The following is a 21,418-nucleotide window of genomic DNA, read 5'->3' on the forward strand; positions in this document are numbered from 1 at the left end:
TCCTGCACTTGGGATGGAAGAATCCCAAACATTGTTACGGGCTGGGGACTGAATGGCTAAATAGCAGTTCAGCAGAAAAGGACCTGGGGATTACAGTGGATGAGAAGCTGGATATGAGTCAACAGTGTGCTCTTGTAACCAAGAAGGCTAATGGCATATTAGGGTGCATTAGGAGGAGCATTGCCAGCAGATCCAGAGAAGTGATTATTCCCCTTTATTCACCACTGGTGAGGCCACATCTGAATATTGTGTCCAGTTCTGGGCCCCACATTACAGAAGGGATGTGGACGCATTGGAGAGAGTCCAGCAGAGGGCAACCAAAATGATTAGGGGGCTGGAACACATGACCTATGAGGAAAGACTGAGGGATTTGGGTTTGTTTAGTCTTCAGAAGAGAAACGTGAGGGGGAATTTCATAGCAGTCTTCAACTTCCTGAAGGGAGGTTCCAAAGAGGATGGAAAAAGGCTGTTCACAGTAGTGACGGATGGCAGAACAAGGAGCAATGGTCTCAAGTTACAGTGGGGGAGGTCTAGGTTGGATATTAGGAAAAACTATTTCACTGGGAGGGTGGTGAAGCACTGGAATGGGTTACCTAAGAAGGTGGTGGAATCTCCATCCTTAGAGGTTTTTAAGTCTCAGCTTGACAAAGCCCTGGCTGGGTTGATTTAATTTGGTTTGGTCCTGCCTTGGGCAGGGGGCTGGACTTGATGACCTCCTGAGGTCTCTCCCAGCTCTATGGTTCTATGATTCTATAATATATGATTTTTGGAAAGTCTTCAAACACACAGTTCGCAAGAGATTCTAGTGATGCTCTATACAATTTCCTATTTCTCACACATCATCATCTGATGAATAGAGTAGTACAGAAGTGAAGCCATCAGGAGAAAGGCAAGGTCCCTCAGGGATGTGCATTGAGGAAAAACATAGGAAAGAATTAAAAAACAAAAAAGTGGATAATTTTTATAAATAAGCAATGTAACTAAAAGGACAGGAGAAAGAAAATAAACTGGTAAGAATAGACAAGGTGGCAACCGTACAAGTACACATCATGAGAACATGTCTGGGAAGGGGAGAAGAAGTTACCCATCTACCAAAAGCTGGGAATTGGTGACAGGGGACGGATCACTTGACAATTACCATTTCTGTTCACTCTCTGTGAAGCACCTGGTATTGCATACTGTCAGAAGAGAGGATACTGGACTAGATGGACCATTGGTCTTGCCCATTCTTATGTACTTATGCCAACCACGCAATCATACCAACAAACACTTATTCACCCACACACCCTGAGAAACGAAAAAAAGATTGGGGGGCATTGTTTTGGGAAACCATAACAAAATGGTTATGGATGTGGACGTGGTATACCTAGACTTCAATAAGCAGGGCTCGCCAAGCCGCGGCAAGCCCCGCTCGCCAGCTGCACGGTTTGGCATGCTGAGCATGCGCAGACCACAGTGCTCATGAGCAGACCGCACTGCACATGCGCAGACCATGCTGTGCGGTTGTGCCGGCTTGTAATCTACTTGCCACGGGCGAGCAGATTACATTAATTGTTGAGCCCTGTCAATAAGGCATTTGATACAGTATCACATGATCTTCTTATCAATAAATAAGGTAAATACAACTTAGATGGGGCTACAAGGTGGGTGCATAACTGGCTGGATAACCATTCTCAGAGAGTAGTTTTTAATAGTTCACAATTCTGCTGGAAGGGCATAACAAGTGGGGTTCTGCAGGGGTCTCTTTTGAGACCAGTTCTGTTCAATACCTTCATCAACTATTTTGATATTGGCACAAAGAGTACACTTATTAAGTTTGCAGATGATACCAAGCTGGGAGGGGTTGCAACTGCTTTGGAGGATAGGATCATAATTCAAAATGATCTGGACAAACTGGAGAAATGGTCTGAGGTAAATAGGATGAAGTTTAATAAGGAAAAATGCAAAGTATTAGGAAGGAATAATCAGTTTCACACATACGGAATGGGAAGTGACTGTCTAGGAAGGAGTACTGCAGAAAGGGAACTAGGGGTCATAGTGGACCGCAAGCTAAATATGAGCCAACAGTGTGACACTGTTGCACATAAAACAAACATGATTCTGAGATGCATTAACAGGAGTGTTGTGAACAACACACGAGAAGACATTCTTCCACTCTACTCTGCACTGATTAGGCCTCAATTGGAGTATCGTGTCCAGTTATGGGCACCACATTTCAATAAAGATGTGGAAAAATTGGAGAAGGTCCAGAGAAGAGCAACAAAAATGATTAAAGGTCTAGAAAACATGAGCTATGAGAGAAGACTGAGGATATGTCTACACTACAGCATTACAGGCAGTCCCCGGATTACATGGATCCAACTTACATCGGATCCCTACTTACAAATGGGGTGAGGCAACCCCGCACTAGCTGCTTCCCTCCAGCAGACCAGGGAGGAAAGGAGGTGGGAGAGGAGAGGAGAGAGGGTGGGAGAGGAAACCTGGGAGGGAGCTGAAAAGGGGAAGCAAGGGGAAGAAGGGGGAGGGGAAGCTCAGGGCTCAGGGTTGGGGGTCTCGCCGGACTAACTTGATTTTCCTGCAAACCTGCTCTTGGGTTCGCATTTGGCCTTTGGTGGCCAGGCTGGCAGCTATCCTGCCATAGATGGCCATGTTCCTCCATCTAGTTGGAGATCATGGACATTGGGGGCATCCCCCCCAAGCCTGAATAAGGTCCATGATCTCCACCGTGGACCAGGAAGGTGCCCACCTTCTCCGGGCCCTGGCAGGCTCCTCGGAGCTGGAAGACTGCTCCTGGGGAGCGGTGGAGGGCTGGCTGCCAGTGGCTTCCTTGCTCATGTGTTGAGGCCACTGGGTCAGAGGCAATGACTGCTGGCTCTGGGCTGGCTGGCTTGGAGGTGGTACAGGCACTGTGACCAGAGTCTATCCCTTTAAGGGCTCCGGTGATGGGGGGAGGGAGAGGAGTGTTCTTGCTTGAGGCCAGAGTGGCCACCAGTGCACCCAGGGAAGGGCTGGAGGCCCTCTATTTCGAAATAAGTGTCTACATAGCCCTTATTTCAAAATACAGTAAAACTCTGATAGTCCAGCATCCAACTGTTCGGCACTCCCAGTACTCCGGCATCAAAATGCCAGGCGCTCCTGACCAGCTGATTAAAAAGCCTGCCGCTCAACACAGGTGCTGGCTGTAACCAGACGGAACATAAGGTTGGGGGAGAGGGGGATCATGTTACAGTATGGAGAAGAGCGTTTTGCTTCAGCGAAGGGGAAAGGGGAGGAGGATCAGGTTACAGCACGGAGGAGACTGAAGAAGAAAGGGGAGGGGAGAGGGAGGGAGATTGTGTCCTGGCCAGCTGTTAAGCCGTGCATCTGTACCAGATCTCCTGATTCTCCGGCAAATCTGATAATCTGGCACCACCAAGGTCCAAAAGGTGCCAGATTATCGGAAGTCTACTGTAGCAATTTCAAAATTGGTGTTATTCGTCGTGGAATGAGGTTTACCAATTTCAAAATAAGCCCTCTGTTATTTCAAATTAATTTCAAAATAGTGGTTGGCTTGTGTAGATGCTAGAATAGTTATTTGGAAATAACTTTGCTGTGTAGAAATACTCTGAAAGAATTGGGCTTGTTTAGTTTGGAAAGTAGAAGACTGAGAGGGGACATGATAGTGGTTTTCAGGTATCTAAAAGACTGTCACAAGGAGGGAGAAAAACAGTTCTCCTTGGATTTTGAGGATAGGACAAGAAGCAATGGGCTTAAACTGCAGCAAGGGAGGTTTAGGTTGGAAATTGGGAAAAACTTCCTGTTAGGGTGGTTAAATACTGGAATAAGTTGCCTAGAGAAGTTGTGGAATCTCCATCTCTGGAGATATTTAAGAGCAGGTTGGATAGACATCTATCAGAGATGATCTAGACGGTACTGGGTCTTGCCATGAGGGCAGGGGACTGGACTTGATGACCTCTTGAGGTCCCTTCCAGTGATTCTATGTGATTCTATGATTCTACTTAATTTGGAAATATTTTGTGTATCTTCATTACTAATATCTGTGCTGGTCCTAAGACTGGATCCACCTAGGCAGACCCTTTGTTCCTTGACTTCAGTTAGTTCCACAGAGGCACAAAGGCCATACAAAAATATGGATAAAAAGATCAGGACCATTACTGGTATTTATTTCTAATTTAACACATATTTTCCCTCAAATGAACCATTATGTGGCTTTTACCATCTCCAGTTTGTGATAAGATTATTTTAAATGACTCAGAATTACATGGTATAATGTGCAGATTCTGATATGAATAGTCTCTATCTGTTTTGCCAGTTAAAAATGTTGTCATTAGGAAGTCACACTTGCAAACACAATTCATCCCAGAATGCTGAACAGAAAATTTTTTAAGTCTGAAAAAACACACAAATAGTTACTTCCACTAAAAAGTTAGGAAAGAGATACCTCATCTGCATAGACACATTTAACATTTCACCGATGGTCTCAGTTAAGATGTAAAAACAATAAACAACAAAATTTGCTACCAGCGAGGAATTGCAACATTTATGTGAACACATGTAAACTAACAAAGTATCAAACTATTTCTTGACTAACACACACACACACACACACACACACACACACACACACACACACACTATTTCTTGACTAACACACACACACACACACACACACACACACACACGCCACACTTTTAATGTCCTAGTTAATTTCAGCTCCCATTGCTTTAGCACCCTCCAGTGTCCTATCTATGAAAAACTACATTGTTATTAGCTTTCCAAGGAGCCACAAACTTGCATTCCTAAATAAACAATAAAGATGCAGCACTTTCCTGTAGTGAAATAGAGCAGTGGTTCTCAACAAGAAATGCATGTACCATTGGGGGATACATAGAGGCCTTTCAGGAGTTACATCAACTCTTCTAGATATTAGGGGTGTAAAAACGGTTTTTAAGAAGTAGCTATGTAACCGTTAAAAAACCTAGCAATTACACGGCTAAACTGTTTTTGGTACCCATAGGTCTTCCAGGAGTTACATCAACTAATCTAGATATTAGGGATGTAAAAAAGGTTTTTAAAAAAGTAAACATGCAACCATTAAAAATCCTAGCAATTACACAGTTAACTGTTTTTGTCTGGGTGGGACTAGGGAGGGAAGAATGGTGGAGGGGTGCCCCCACAGTTCCTGGGGAGCTGACTGCCACCCTATCTTGCAGATTCTAAAGTATAAGCCTTATGCTGCAGAGCGTGTGGTGGCAGCCAGCTTGTGCCTGCATGGCAGAAAAGTTTAACCCCAAAGGAAACTGATACACTAATGGTTATCGGTTAACTGGTTAAACTCTTACATCCCTACTTGATATGTGCCCGTTTTTACAACAGATTATATAAAATGCACTAGCAAAGTCATTACAAACTAAAGTTTCATGCAGGCAAAATAAGGAAGTAAGCAATTTTCAGTAATCATGTGCTGTGACACTTTAATATTGTTATGTCTGATGTTGTAAGCAAGTAGTTTTACATGAGGTAAAATTTGGGGCACACAAGACAAATCAAACTCCTGGAAGTGGTACAGTAATCTGGAAAGGTTGAGAACCACTGAGATAGAGAACAGTAGGGGGCTAAAAACGAGTAAGTTCTCAATGCTATAAATTAGTCTTACACTTATCCTAAATATAGAAGTATTAGACCAAGTATACCCGGAAGGACTATGTCTGTGCCAAGCTTCAATCATCAATTGTTTTTACTATAAACCTATCTAAAAAAAAGTGTGGTTAAATTTTTTTAAAACCAGGAATAGCACATATTTCTCCTTTACCAAACTCAAAAGTATTACCTGGAATAATTTTGTTTAAACTTTCAAAAATATTTATCTTTGGGCAGATACCAATTATAGAAAATTCCAGCCCAAAAGATGCCCTTTGGAACATTATGAACAAGAAAAAAACAGAGGGAAACTATTTTGCAGGTTTGCACACAGGTCTCTTCCTATATACATAAACATACATTTGCTCTTCAGTATTCTGATGGCATTTCTAAAAAGCAGATTCTTAATGATACAATGATGTCACAGCAACACGAGGAACAGTTTATGTGACTGATGAAAATAATTCTATCAGATCAGAAAAACTCTCTATATAGAATCAATTAATCACTGTAACCTGCCAACCCCACTATCTAATTAGGTATTATCTCCTACTCATTGCATGATACATAAGCACCTAGCTTTACTGCCACTGCCTGGAAAGATTCTAGATTAAATGTGCAGCCATTATTCAGAAACCCCATAAAGCATCTGCTCTTGTTTCCATAACTACACAGTCTCCCATTAGCAAAGACTAAGACACATGGAATTTAATTCAGTGAACACATGCATGGACTGCACATTCTTTAAGCCAGGATTGGGAAAATATGGCCAAGGCACCAGATCCAGCTCATGGAGGCAGCAGGGTGCCCCAGGCAGGCTCCCCTGCTTGCCCCACAGCCCTGCATATCACTCAGAAATGCAGCTGCCAGGCCCCATTTCTGTTTCAAAACTGGAGGGAGGAAAGCTTCGGAGCTGTCCCCACCCCTAGCACAATCCCACTGGCCAGTTTCTGGCCAGAAACTGGCCAATGGAAGCTGCCTGTTTGGACAATAGGCAAACAAAAAGAACCAGATCCCCTCTCCTCAGCTCAGTTATTCACTGAAGCACATGGCTGGGCAAGCAGACTGGCTGGCAAATGTTTAAAGCTGTGCAAGCCTTTGGTTCTGCTGGCAGGCAGGCTGCTTTGGCTTCTGGCTGGTAAGTCTCCTGGCCATAGCCTGCCTCTGGTACCCCAGCCCTTCCCAACCCTCTTCCCCCGCTATCAACATACCCAAACCCTCTGCCCCCTCTAGCACCCATATCCCCTCCCAGATCTGGCACCCCAGTTTCCTGTCCCAGATCACAATCCCCTCTTACCCTAGGTTACATCCCAAACCCCTGTACTCCAGTCCTCTGCCCTAAGTCACAACTGCCTCCTTCACCCAAACTCCCACCTAGACTCCATTCTCCCTCCTGTACCACAATCCCTTACCCCAAACTCCCTTCTGCACTCAACCTCCATCCCAGACTCCACATCTCTTCCATTAATATCATGGAAGAATGAGGCCCTCAACCACTTTCCAAAATCTTGGAGTGGCCCCCCATAAATAATTATTGCCCACCACTGCTTTAAGATGTCCCCCTGTGTTTTCTCTTCCCATTCAGCTAAGTTATTGCACAGCAAGGACTTTTTGCTTCTCCACATCAGACAACTGTTCTGAGTCAGGTCTTGGAAAGCAATTTGAGGCCCAACATCTGTCCCTCAAGTTTATCAAACCCATGTTTTCCTCTCTGCAATAGAAGGGTCATCTAGCAAGCGGAACCAGGTCTTGTATCCCTTTGGTATATATGGTCGTGCCAATTTTCTTCCACAATTTTATCTGAGGAAGTGGGTCTGGCTCATGAAAGCTCATCACCTAATAAACCAAGAATGTTAGTCTTTAAAGTGCTACATAGTCCTGTTTTTTGTTTCAGCTAGACTAGACTAACATGGCTACATTCCTATTACTGTCCCACTAAGAGAGTCTTTCCTTCTAGCTATTGACTAGCCTTGGAATAAGCCCTCTCCATATAAATCTCAATTCAATTCTTCTGCCATTCCCAGCAATTTCTATGCAGAAATAGGTAGCACTAAAGAGAAGATGGTGGAGAGAGTCACAGCTGGCTACAGACTGACCATTACACACACCTTGCTAAAAAAAAGACGCACCAGGCAACCAACTGAGGCAAGAATAAAAAAAGTTCAGGGCATAATATAAATAGGAAAGAGGATTATTTTCCTAAAGAGCATTAATTTAAAGCCTCGATGTAAACAGAGACAGGAAAGCCGTGATGGAACATTACTGCTGGCTTAAAACAAAACTTTAGTCCTGGTTTAGGTACTGAAAAGTCTGGTTACTGGTTTCCTGAGGGAATCAAGTGAGGGAGCCACATTTCCCAGATGCAGCATCACATAGAACTGATAGCGGCAAGAGCAACTCTTGGCGTGCCAATGGTATAGTGTTGTTATCAGCCAACAAACATTATAGACTTCTTTCATCAATTAGTTTGTGCTTATAAACTCACAGCCTCCCAGGGGACTTCTGACTCCTTTATGGTACAGTATAAACATTCAAACCTTAATGTTTGGCTATCTGAAGCCTTGGCATTTACAGTTCTGCACACTAGAAATGTTTTTATTGCCTTCTCTGAAACAGGGCATTTGAAATTGCAATTGAAAAAGTGATGGGTAACACAGGATCTGTATAGAAAGGGTCCTTCTGGGTTTTCTTTGGGACGATGCTACTGAAACTGCCAAGGGATTAATTCTGGCTGTGTCAGTTCATAGCATTTCTCTCTTGTGCAACACAAACCTCTCTAGCTTTATTCTTGTAGTTACCATAATAGCACCTGAGTTCCTGTTGTGCATTCATATATCCTTCTAGGTTTCAATTACTTTTGAATTGCACACAATTTCGATAATAAACTTTAAAATATCTACTATATTATGCTCTCAGAACAAACCACACATTTTTAATTTTAATAACTGAAGTCAATTGACCCTTGACTACCTATCCCACTCTGATGCTAAAAATCTGCTTGTCTTCCATAAGTACTTTTCCAGATTTACTACGGCCAGCTTATTTAATTGTCATATTTATACAATCTCACTGTGTGAGGGCCTTTTCTATTAGGTATTTGAAAAAAATATTTCTACAGCTCATTTAGAAAGTTTTTGAGAAAACTAACCATCTCCAAAATCTGTTGGGATAATCTGATTAATCTGTTCAGCCATCCTCCTTCAAGCCAAGTACTGTAAATTAAAAGTCTTTTTTCAATCTCGTCCCAAAACCTTAGGATTGGATGGCTCAGAGAATGGGATACAGGACCTTTCATATCTAGGTCCCCTCTTTGATCCATTGCATACTGGTAGTGATTTAGGACTAGGATGGCATGGCATTTACCAGAAATGATTTTTACCAGATACAATAATGTTTTATGACCCTGAGTAAAACTCCTTAGTCCCAGTTTAAGGCAACGGCAACATATATAATATTTACAGTTTAATTCTGTTCGGTTTTCAGTATAAATTGAGTTTTGTCAATAAAAGTCAGGTTTCATCAACAAAAGTGCAGAAATATAATGCTCCTGCCAATTTAACACTCTGGATTCACCATAATCATAAAACTACCTTGACAAGCACAGAGACTTTTACAACAAAATTAGAGTGGTGCACTGACAGTGCAGACACACTTGTTTATGTTGCCCTATGTGGCCTCCAGGAGGTGATCCATAATGTGTCCCACAATGCCCATCATGGCTGCTCTGATAAACAGTTTCTATTTAGCTGCCCTGCAGCCAGGAACACAGGCATACATCCCTGCTCTTTTAAAGTCCTAACAATTTTTGAAATTCCACTTACAGGCTCATTTTCAAAATGCTGCTTCAAAGATGATAAAAAGACTCTCTCCCTCTCATGACCCTCTAAAAGCCCTGTTGTTTGGCTGCTCAAAATCACCGGGCAATCTATCTCCCTGTTTTTCCCCCAGGAAAAGTTTTCCTTGTGGCTTCACAAATGTTATGGTCATAGCACGCTGCTGTGTTCTACATTAGAATCAGAGGCCAAAGGCATGGATGCTCCTGGGCTGGAGCAGCACCTTCTGCTCATTGGCAAGTTCTGCTGATCATTTCCTCTTCCTCCTCCCTCCCAGCACTTTCTGCCCACTGCCCCTCTCAGTGCCGCACAGGAGGTGAGAGGGAGTACACTCAGGAGACAGGCGGATCAAGGTGGGAGAGGGAGAAACAGAGCAGGGATGGGGAAAGGGCCTGGCACAGAGCAGTGGTTAGATAACCCCACAAAGTCAGCACTTATGATGAGAATATTTTCTTCACTCAAGTCTAACCTGCCAAAAAGGCAGCTCTAGCAAATGTTTATTCTACCAACTGCACATTGTACAGTCATTCTGCTGGTGCTGAGCCTTTTGTAAGAGCACTCTATGTTGCTGTCAAGGTTTGTGCTGTATGGCTTCATAAGCGACAGGAGTTATGGGTAGCCTGAGTCTCCCAGAAACATAATGGGCATTTCCACATCCTTTTATGTACAGGCATGCTCCTCACCCCCTCAGAGACTGCACAGGACAGTTAAAAGGAAGGGTAGAAATGAGTAATAAAACAACTGTCTGAGCTGCTAGTAACTTTTTCTATTTGTTCCTACAGCAGTGTGTGGGGCTTAGCCAGAGCACAGAAGTGATGGTGGGGTTAATAACTAGATGTGCTACAGCCATATAGAGACTGTCAGGAGTGGGGCTTTGGCAAGGGAGCCTGGGAGGACACTTAAGTTTGAAAGGGGGTATGTGTCACTGCCAATCACCTGAATGAAAAAAACTTAAAAAATAACAAATAGTCTAGTAGCATTTTAAAGATTACCAAAACATGTAGATGGGATCATGCGCTTTTCATGGTACAACCCACTTCTTCAAAGTAGGTTGTACCCATGAAAAGCGCATGATCCCAGCTACATGTTTTGGTAATCTTTAAAATGCTACTAGACTATTTGTTATGTTTTAAGCTTCTTCAAAGTGGGCTGTGCCCAGAAAAACTCATGATCCCAGCTACATGCTTTGTTTGTCTTTAAGGTGCTACTAGACTGTTAGTTGTTTTTTAAGGTTTTCCTGTTACAGACTAGCTGGGCGACCCCTCTGAAGCACCTGAATGAAGGAGCAGCGCTGAATGGAGGGAGGGAGGGGCCTTACTGTGTTCCTGCAGCAAGGGGGGGTCCTAGGCAGTGAGTGGGGGCTGCGGGGAAGCAGTGGGTCGGGGGCTCTGGAGGGCTGTGTAGGTGGGGGCAGGGAATCAGGCCTGAGCGCAGGCAGAGGAGGCTCGGGGGCAGGGCTAATGGGCGCCCTGGGGGAAGGGGGCTATGCAGAGGCGAGTGGGGGGAGGAGACGGTTCTAGGGGCTACCTACGTAGGGGCACTAGTGGCGAGCGGGTGGGGGGAGGGACGAGGAGGTGAGGGGCGGGGCTATGCGGAGACGCTAGGGGGCGGGGCTGCACAGAGGCGCTGGAGGCGAATGAGCAGCTCTGGCGGAGCGAGCGGGGCGCTGCGGAGCCTGTAGAATGTCGTTAATCCGCGGCCGTTGGCGGCGGCCGTTGGGGAGTGGATGGGAGGGGCGAGGGTTTGTGGGGCCGGTGGGTGAGCACAGCGCCCCCCTCCCCCCCGGCTCTGGCAGCGTCACTCACAGTCTCCGCCTCCTCAGACCCGGCCCGGCCAGCAGGAGCCGCAGCACCCCTGCCGCTGCAGCCATCGTCGCCTCAGCCCCGCCCCCGTCGCCTATTGGCCCCAAAGTTGGGCTCCGACCGACACAGCCCTGCTCAGCGGCCGGCTGATTGGCCCATAGGAGGGGGACGCTCCACGTGGGTCCCGGTCCCGGCCGACACGTGGGCCTAAAAGGTCTGTGCGCCTTACCTCTCCGGGTGGGACACAGGTCCCCGACCAGGCCCCGCCCCCAGCAGAGCGCGCACCGCAGATTTCCCCCCAGCCGGGGCTCCGTGTGCTGGGCAAGGGCGGGTCTGCGCCGCTCCCGGCTGGGCCTTGCCGCCTGGTGCAGCGCCCTGGCTCCCTGCCGCCGCCTCGCCCGCGCCCCAAGACTGAAGCGGCCCCATGGCCGAGTTCTCCCGGAGCGCACGGGATTCCCCCCAGTGGCAGCTAGTCCCCGTGTTTCTAGTTTCCACCCTCTGAATCCGAGCCGGGTAATTTTGGCGCGGGGGGGGGGGGACAGAGGAGGGGGCAGGGCTGAGGGGTTGGGAGAGCGTCTGGCAAAACTAAGGGAGGGCCCCTTGCTGCCCCTGAAGTTGTAGCCACAATGCAGGTGCTGCTGCTAGTCCGGGTCCTCTCAGAGCTTGGTGCCATGCGTGTCCTGGGAGCTGGCCAGCACGCGTAGAGGCACCCAGCAGATTGTCTGTACGGGAGCTTTTTACTATTTGAGCCATGAACTCTGGGTCCCTGCCTCAGCCCGGTAGGGCAGCCACAACTCCAGGGAGGGAGATGTTCTCTTGTGTGCCATGGCTTTCTCTTCTGGAGAAAGAAATCCTTCACGCCCCAGGACTTGTACTGCTTCAGCAATACCACTCCTCTAAACTATGCTGCTTCCTGCTGAAGCCTGGTCTGCAGTGACAACACGTCACCAGAGGAAAAAAGGCAACATCTAAAATAGTATTAGGAGCCCTATGGTAGTTGGCACTCAGCTCGCTATGGATTTTCTGCAGTATGACAATCAGACATGGGGATGGATGACTGGTAGATCACTTTCCAACTCAGGGCATGTCTAAATTAGAAACATACCTAAACCAGTGCTAGGTCAATTTACAACCACCACAATAATTACTACAGTAATTCATGTCCACACTACCCTCTATTCATAGCGTGTGGGAGGATGAGAGCCTGAGCTTTCAGTTCCGGGTGCAGCTTCCTGCCTGGAGCCAGGTTGCCTCTCAGGCTACATTTACACTACAGGGCTATGTCTAGACTGGCATGATTTTCCGCAAATGCTTTTAACGGAAAAGTTTTTCCGTTTAAAAGCATTTGCGGAAAAGAGTGTCTAGATTGGCACGGATGCTTTTCCACAAAAGCACTTTTTGCGGAAAAGCGTTCATGCCAATCTAGATGTGGTTTTGCGCAAGAAAGCCCCGATCACCATTTTCGCAATTGGGGCTTTTTTGTGCAACACAATACCGCGTTGTCTACACTGGCCCTCTTGTGCAAAAGTATTTGCACAAGAGGGCTTTTGCCCGAACTGGAGCAGCATAGTATTTCCGCAAGAACACTGACAATCTTACATGAGATCGGAAATTCAAGCAGCCAGTGTAGAAAGCTGGCAAGTTTTTCCGCAAAAACAGCTGCTTTTGCGGAAAAACTTGACTGTCTAGACACAGCCCAGAGTTTTTGCTCAAAAATTTGTGGAGCGTCCACGCTATAAGCCCGTTCTTTCACAAGAAAAACTACTGTAAAGCATAAGAACACAGGGCTTTTTGCACAAGAGTTATTCCTTTCCCCACAAGGAATAAACCCTTTTGCGCAAAAAGGCATGTGTGGACAGGCAACAGGTTTCTTGCGCAAGAAACTCCTGTAGCTAAAATGGCCATCAGAGTGTTCTTGTGCAAGAGAGTGTCCACACTGCCATGGACTCCCTTGCGCAAAAGTACATGGTAGTGTGGACGCACTCTTGCACAAGAACTTTTTGTGCAAGAATTCTTGCACAAGAAACCTGCAGTGTAGACATAGCCCGGGTGTTTGCAGAAGAGGAAATGCAAATGGGTGCTCATTTGCATGTCTCATGCTCTCATTTGCATATCTTCTTCTGATCCTTTTTGCGGAAGAGGTTTTTGTGATAAAAAGTCCTGTGTAGATGGGGCCATTTGTCAGAAAAAAACCTTTTTGCGCAAGAGCCCTTATTCCTCAAAAATGAGGTTTTACAGGCTTTTGCGTGACAGCACAACTCTTGTCAAATTCACAGCTCTATCCATGAAGTCATGAAATTGATATGAATGATAACCAACAGCCAATGTAAGTGCTGCAGTGTAATGGACGCTGAATTAATCTAACTAAGCTAACATAAGCGCTATATACCTTGTGGCTACGTCTACACTGGCCCCTCTTCCGGAAGGGGCATGTAAATTTCACGAGTCGTCAAACTCCGAACGGGAGCAGCACAGTATTTCCGCAAGAACACTGACAATCTTACATGATATCATCAGTGTTCTTGTGGAAATTCAAGCAAATTCAAGCAGCCAGTGTAGACAGCTGGCAAGTTTTTTCACAAAAGCAGATGATTTTGTGGAAAAACTTGCCAGTCTAGATACAGCCAGGCTACGTCTACACTGGCCCCTTTTCCGGAAGGGGCATGTAAATTTCACGAGTCGTCGTAGGGAAATCCGCGGGGGATTTAAATATCCCCCGCGGCATTTAAATAAAAATGTCCGCCGCTTTTTTCCGGCTTTTAAAAAAGCCGGAAAAGAGCGTCTAGACTGGCCCCGATCCTCCGGAAAAAGTGCCCTTCAAAGTAAGAATAAGAGCCTCCGGAAAAGGGCACTTTTTCCGGAGGATCGGGGCCAGTCTAGACGCTCTTTTCCGGCTTTTTTAAAAGCCGGAAAAAAGCGGCGGACATTTTTATTTAAATGCCGCGGGGGATATTTAAATCCCCCGCGGATTTCCCTACGACGACTCGTGAAATTTACATTCCCCTTCCGGAAAAGGGGCCAGTGTAGACGTAGCCTGGCTGTATCTAGACTGGCAAGTTTTTCCACAAAATCATCTGCTTTTGTGAAAAAACTTGCCAGCTGTCTACACTGGCTGCTTGAATTTCCACAAGAACACTGATGATATCATGTAAGATTGTCAGTGTTCTTGCAGAAATACTGTGCTGCTCCCGTTCGGGCAAAAGCCCTCTTGCGCAAATCATTTGCGCAAGAGGGCCAGTGTAGACAGCACAGTACTGTTTTGCGCAAAAAAAGCCCCGATGGCTAAAATGGCGATCGGGGTTTTTTTGCGCAAAAGCGCGTCTAGATTGGCACGGATGCTTTTCCGCAAAAAGTGCTTTTGCGGAAAAGCGTCCGTGCCAATCTAGACGCTCTTTTCCGAAAATGCTTTTAACGGAAAACTTTTCCGTTAAAAGCATTTCCGGAAAATCATGCCAGTGTAGACGTAGCCCTTGTGGAGGTAGCAGCAACTGTGTGAATCACTCCTGCTGACTGCCACCAGCTCATTCTGCTGTGTGTGTTGCAGAGCAAATGTGCTGAAGAGTTACAGTGTCCCTCACTTTGCAGCTCACATACAGTACAACAGGGCATGGCGGATAGCAGGAGCAGACCATGAATTCATCATTGTACTGACACTGTAGGCAGGTTCCAGGGGAAGGGTTTGGTTGGATCAGAAAATGATTTGGTTGGGTCAGATGGGCTTGAATCAGAGTTGAGCCTAACTTCTCCCCTGATCTCAGCTAGATCCCATTGGTTCTACTTGTAACCCAGTGACATTGAGACCACAGAGTGAAGTCTGCTCTATAGTCGTAACTAAAAGCCAGTGAGGGAGCTTGTGCAGCACAGTTCTTATTTTGCCTCTCCAGCTCCACTTTTTATCTCCTCTTCAGAGGTGTATGTCTTCACTTTAGGGATGTCAATCTGCCTTTCTCCAGCTGTCCGAGTGATCCTGATAATTTGGTTGGCACCACTCGACTCCTTGGTCATCCTGCCACCTCCTATCTCAGCATACCATACATTCCTTCACTCTCACATGGGACAGTAAATAATTTCAAAAGTTTCTTACAGACTGAACAGAGTTAAACAAAAATTAAACAAACCATATGAAAACAATTTTGTTAGGCTTCTGGGACTCCACTCCAGTGTCCCCTCTGAGCTGCACAGTAACATGGTCCCACAGCTGCTTAATAAGTTCTGCCCAGCTAGGGTCTCAGGGCTCTGCGCACAGAGCTGCCTGGTGCGGGGAAACTCTTCTCCCTCAGCTACCGCAGTAGCTCCCTGCTGAGAATAGAGCAGTGAGTCTCTCCTAGCCAGTAGGGGAACACACTCTCCAGTTCAAACTCAATGTAGTCTCCCCACTCCAGGGAGGGCTGGGTGAAAGATGGCTCTGTCTGGGCACCATTTTACTCTCTTTGTACTTTCACATACATTTAAAGAAATGAAATAAAAAGATAAAAATAGGCTGACACACAAACTGTATTTAATACATTTCAGTACTTTTCTTAGGACCCCATGACTTTCAGTTGTTAAAAGATACTGACAAACATATTATAATCACTGATATTTGCCCACTATCTGTTTCCACAAGGAAGTTGTCCATTAGTGCTACTCTGGATGTCCATGATCCAATGTAAAACTGGGGAGCAAATGGTGCAATATGTCAGAGTATATTATTTGTCATGTTAGATCTTTTGCCACTATTTCTCAATGACTTAACAAGAGAAGGTTAAGGATAAGGCAGTAGTTGTAGAAATTTCCTGCATCAAAAGTTGTTTTTAGGGTTGGCTAGCTAGAGCCTGTTTCAGCACCTAACATTGTTAGTGATGGGATCTTTCAACCAAGAATAGCAGAGATCTTTATACGTCAGTCAGAGTTTGTAACTTATCCCTTAAATCGGCTTCCGTACCTAATGACTGGAAGATAGCTAATGTGACATCAATATTTTAAAAGGGCTCCAGAGGTGATCCTGGCAATTATAGACCAGTAAGTCTAACGTCAGTACCCAGCAAATTAGTTGAAACTATAGTAAAGTATAAAATTGTCAGACACATAGATGAAAATAATTTGTTGGCCAAAAGTCAACATGGTTTCTATAAAGAGAAATCATGCCTTACTAATCTGGTAGGCTACGTCTAGACTGGCATGATTTTCCACACATGCTTTTAATGGAAAAGTTTTTCCGTTAAAAGCATTTGTGGAAAAGAGCGTCTAGCTTGGCACGGATGCTTTTGTGCAAAAGCACTTTTTGCGGAAAAGCGTCCGTGCCAATCTAGACGCGGTTTTGCGCAAGAAAGCCCTGATCACCATTTTCACCATCGGGGCTTTTTTGCACAAAACAGTTTTTAGCTGTCTACACTGGCCCTCTTACGCAAATACATTTGCGCAAGAGGGCTTTTTCCCGAACGAGAGCATCATAGTATTTGCACAAGAACACTGACAATCTTACATTAGATCGTCAGTGTTCTTGCGCAAATTCAAGCGGCCAGTGTAGACAGCTGGCAAGTCTAGACGCAGCCCTGAAGTTCTTTGAGGGGGTCAACAAACATGTGGACGAGGGGGATCCAGTGGATATAGTATACTTAGATTTCCAGAAAACCTTTGACAAGGTCCCTCACCAAAGACTTATAAGCAAAATAAGTTATCATGGGATAAGAGAGAAGGTCCTTTCATGGATTGATAACTGGTTAAAAGACAGGAAACAAAAAGTAGGAATAAAAGGTAAGTTTTCTGAATGGAGAGAGGTAACTAGTGGGGTCTCCCAAGGGTCTGTCCTCAGACCAATCCTACTCAACTTATAGAATAGATCATTTATAAATGATCTATTCTAAAGAAAGGGGTAAATAGTGAGGTGGCAAAATTTGCAGATACTGAATTGCTCAAGATAGATAAAACCTAAGCAGACTGTGAAGAGCTTAAAAAATATCTCACCAAACTTAAGTGATTGGGCAACAAAATGGCAAATGAAATTTAGTGTTGATAAATGTAAAGTAATGCACATTGGAAAACTAATCTCAAATATACATACAATATAATGGGGACTACTTTAGTTACAACTACTCGAGAGAGAGAGATCTTGGAGTCATTGTGGATAGTTCTCTGAAAACATCCACTCAGTGTGCAGTGGCAGTCAAAAAAGCAAACAGAATGTTAGGAATCATTAAAAAAAGGGATAGAGAATAAGACAGGAAATATCTTAATGTCTCTATATAAAATCCTGGTACATCCACATCTTGAATACTGTGTACAGATGTGGTTGCCTCATCTCAAAAAAGATATATTGGCATTGGAAAAAGTTCAGAAAAGGGCAACAAAAATTGAGTAGGGGTTTGGAACGGGTCACATATGAAGAAAGATAAAAAAGACTTGGACTTTTCAGGTTAGAAAATATGAGACTAAGGGGGGATATGATAGAGGACTATAAAATCATGACTGGTGTGGAAAAAGTGAATAAGGAAAAGTTATTTACTTGTTCCCACAATATAAGAACTAGGGGGTCACCAAATGAAATTAATAGGCAGTAGGTTTAAAACAAACAGAAGGAAGTTGTTCTTCACTCAGTGCACAATCAATCTGTGGAACTCCTTGCCAGAGAATGTGGTAAAGCTAGGACTTTAACAGAGTTCAAAAAAGAGCTAGATATATTCATGGAGGTTAGGTCCATCAATGGCTACTAGTGATGTGTAAAAGGGAAGTCAAATCCCCCGGAGCCATTGATTCCCCTATGAGGGGCACGTACAATATACATACATTGCTAATGCTTAGATATATTTGCTATTTGTATAGGAGTAAGACATGACAAAGGTCAAGGCCTGTCACAGGTAATAACTTATAATAAGGAGACGAGGGGAAGTGAAACCAGTCTTCTGTTAAGTAGAGATATGGATAGATTCCACATCCTTTAAACTTGTGACCGGCTCAAGCAGGAAAGGAAAAAGGGAAGTATGGCTTGCCCATTGTTCAGCAAGTAGGCACTGTATTTAACCTCATTTGGAAAATTAACCTGACCTATAGGAATGCTAAATGTCAAAGATGAAGTAACCTATCATGTTAAGGCACCTAAACCAGGAAAGATGTGAACCCTATAAAAACCCCTGCCTATGAGATGTTGGGGGTCGGCTCTGATTTGAACATTGAGTTCCTTAGCCGTACCTTGGTTGCAACCAATAAACTTGAGTTGGACCCAGCCTGAAAGTGTGACTCTCTTCTTGGGGTAAATCAGACTAGCCTCCAAGGGGACGAAACCAGCAATTTATGCAACAAATTGGCGACCCAGATGGGACCTCCCTTGGACTACTCCGGAGTCGGACGACAAGATTCGCCGTAGGTGACCGTGAAGTGCACACCGGACTGTTTGAGTCCGTCACGGCACCGAAAGCGTGAGTCGGGACATCCGGAAAGTTAAAGGAGTCTCTATTGAATGAGTCAACTAGGCTGTAAGGTCCGAAGAGAAGGCGCCGGGGCAGAGACAGAGTGAGTATACCGATAATTCCCTGTGTTTTGGGTAGTGTTGGTAATTCGAGAACTGTCCTTCGAGGACAGTAGGAACTTCGAATAAACACGGTGTATCCGGTAGGAAAACACGTATAGGGTAGGCGGGTCGCACCCGAATGGTAAAAGCCTCTGTAAGCCCCAGAAGGAACACCATGAACCCGTGGGTTGCGTGGGGAAGTTATGAGGAGTTAGGAAAACTCCAGTGGATTGCTTTTGTTTTTAGTAGGAGTACTCTTGTTCTTTGTTTTAATGATTTGTTGGAAACCTAAATTGTGAAACCACAGGTTTGTGTGTAAGCATGACTGTCGCTGACCAGGTCTGAGACTTAAGCTGACTCCAGCCGCCCCAAGAATCCTGCAAGGGGAAACCCGATGACCAGGATTTCTTGATTGCAAGGGGGGTCAGCCGAACCTCGTGACCCAGCGAGTCTCCAAGCCCCCTGTTTGTCTATATTTGTTGCTGTCTAATAGACCTGTCTTAAGTGTCACGGTTCCACAAGGGCACACCGGTGTCTCTAGTGAGACAGCCAAGCGCTGGACCCTCTGGGTTCGGATGCTGAAAGCTGGTGTGGTGTCATTCCATCGACACACGGAGCCGTGGTGAAAGCTTGTTGCCTGCATGTGTGTGTGTATAATAAATATATAGACATGGGTTCGGGAAGTTCCCGGATAGAAAACTCCGCAACCCCATTGGGATGCATGTTGCAGAATTTTAGTAATTTTAAAAGTGACTATAGAGTAAAAATGGCAAAAGATGAGTTAATTAAATTTTGTCAACTTGAGTGGCCTACTTTTGGTGTCGGATGGCCAGATACGGGCTCCTTTGATGTAAACCTGGTATCCCTAACACATAGCGTTGTGACGCGGGACGGACAGTGGGATCACTTCCCATATATTGATTGTTGGTTATTCCACGTCCAGATCGACCAAAATGGATATTAAAATGTAGTATGGGTGTGTGTAAGGTCATGGCTGCAAAGGTAAAGACCTTGGGAGGTAAAAGCCCTGAAATACTGGCTCCCTCTAGTGATGAGGAATTTGAGTCCTATGGAAAGAAGAGGAAACCCCCTTCTTCTTCAGGAGGGTCTAGCCCTATTAGAGAGAATGAGAATTGTTCCTCTCCTGCCACTTCAGGAGGAAACAGTAACTCTGAAATCATAAGTGAACTTACATCTGAAAAGTTACCCCCCCCTTATCAGACTCCTGCTGGTCCTGGATTCACTTCAGCCCCCCCTGCAGAGGCTGAAGTGAGGGGGGCTGAGCCAACAGGGTGGACTACTCAATTCGGGCAAAAAAATACTTCTTGCGAAAAGGCCCATCAGATCCGGGATCATCATACCATCAGTGCCCCCTTAGAGAAGTAATAGAGGAGGGAAGATAAGAGAGCTCAGAAGCAGATGGCAGTGCTGGCTGCAGCACTCTCCAGCAACCAGAGGCCGGACCATAAGGGGCCCCCTCAGAAAGGAAAGGGACGGGTAGCAGTTGATGGATGTGTGCACTGACGGGAAAAAGGACATTGGAAGAGAGACTGCCCAAAAATAGAAGGCAAAGGGGAAGAAAAGACAACCGGAGAACCGCCAGATGCGGGCAGAATCCTCCGGAGAAGAATCTAGTTGAAAGGGACCGGGATCTAAGGCCACCACCCTACGAGCTAAAGCTCGAAAGGATCCCATGGTAAAAATAAGGGTGGGTGGCAGGGACTATGAGGCTCTGGTGGATATTGGAGCCACGTTCTCTATGATCCCCATAAAACCCCCTTCAGCTAAAGAAAGTGGAAAGCATGTGACGATAGAAGGAATTGAGGGAAAGAGAAGCAGGCTACCCGTATGTAGACCCCTCCTCACGAAGATTAGAAAAAAAAATTATGTTAGAGCATGCCTTTGTTGTTTCATCTGCATGCCCAGTTGCCCTGCTAGGGCGAGATATGCTAATTAAGCTGCAAGCTAAAATTTTCTTCCGTAGTGATCAGAATGTAGTGCAGCTGCCGGTGAAACAGGGCTCAAATTACCAGATGGCTCTCTGTGCAGCTGAGATGCTGTTAGAGACAAAAGGGACTGAGGTCTTAGAAGGAGTCAATCCATGTGTATGGGCAGATGAGACCCCTGCCCGAGCAAAGTTTGTGACTCCAGTAAGAATTCCTCTCATTGAAGGAAAAGGCTCTGTGGGTGTAAAGCCATATCCCCTGAGAGAGAAAAAAAAAGCCAGCTGGATAGGCTTAAAGCCATTAATCGAACAATTCAAAAGATATGGCTAGGTAGTAGAAAGTTCCTCTCCCTTCAACACCCCTATTTTAGGGATGCCAAAACCGGATAGCGTCTCTTATAGACTCGTGCAAGACTTACGGGCAATAAATAAGAAAGTTCTTGTAGACCATCCTATGGTCCCCAACCCACACACTATCTTAACACAAATTCCAGCAGACACAACAGTGTTTATGGTATTAGACTTGAAAGATGCTTGAAAGATGCATCACAAAACCCAGCTGTTGTGGACTGTGTTGCCCCAGGGTTTTGTGTCATCCCCCCATATTTTTGGGACGACATTGCAAAAAGACTTAGAAGACTGGAGGGGGCAGCACCCTGAGATAGCTCTCCTCCAGTATATTGATGATTTGTTGATTACCAGTCCTGATATG

The 21,418-nt window shown here is 45.3% G+C and overlaps 1 protein-coding gene across 2 annotated transcripts in view; it reads right to left on the reverse strand.

Annotated features, from left to right (window-relative positions):
- The window catches only part of CLYBL (citramalyl-CoA lyase), a 260,497-nt gene extending 249,078 nt beyond the window's left edge, over positions 1–11,419 (reverse strand). For both annotated transcript variants that reach the window (XM_075918756.2, XM_075918755.2), the window contains exon 1: positions 11,279–11,419. In XM_075918756.2, the coding sequence (XP_075774871.1) occupies positions 11,279–11,343 (65 nt within the window). In that variant the 5' untranslated portion in view covers positions 11,344–11,419. The remainder of the gene's footprint in view (positions 1–11,278) is intronic.
- Positions 11,420–21,418: the final 9,999 nt, after the last annotated feature.

This window comes from Pelodiscus sinensis, chromosome 1 (genome assembly GCF_052426305.1).
Source record: "Pelodiscus sinensis isolate ZL-2025 chromosome 1, ASM5242630v1, whole genome shotgun sequence".
Classification (NCBI taxonomy): domain Eukaryota; kingdom Metazoa; phylum Chordata; order Testudines; family Trionychidae; genus Pelodiscus; species Pelodiscus sinensis.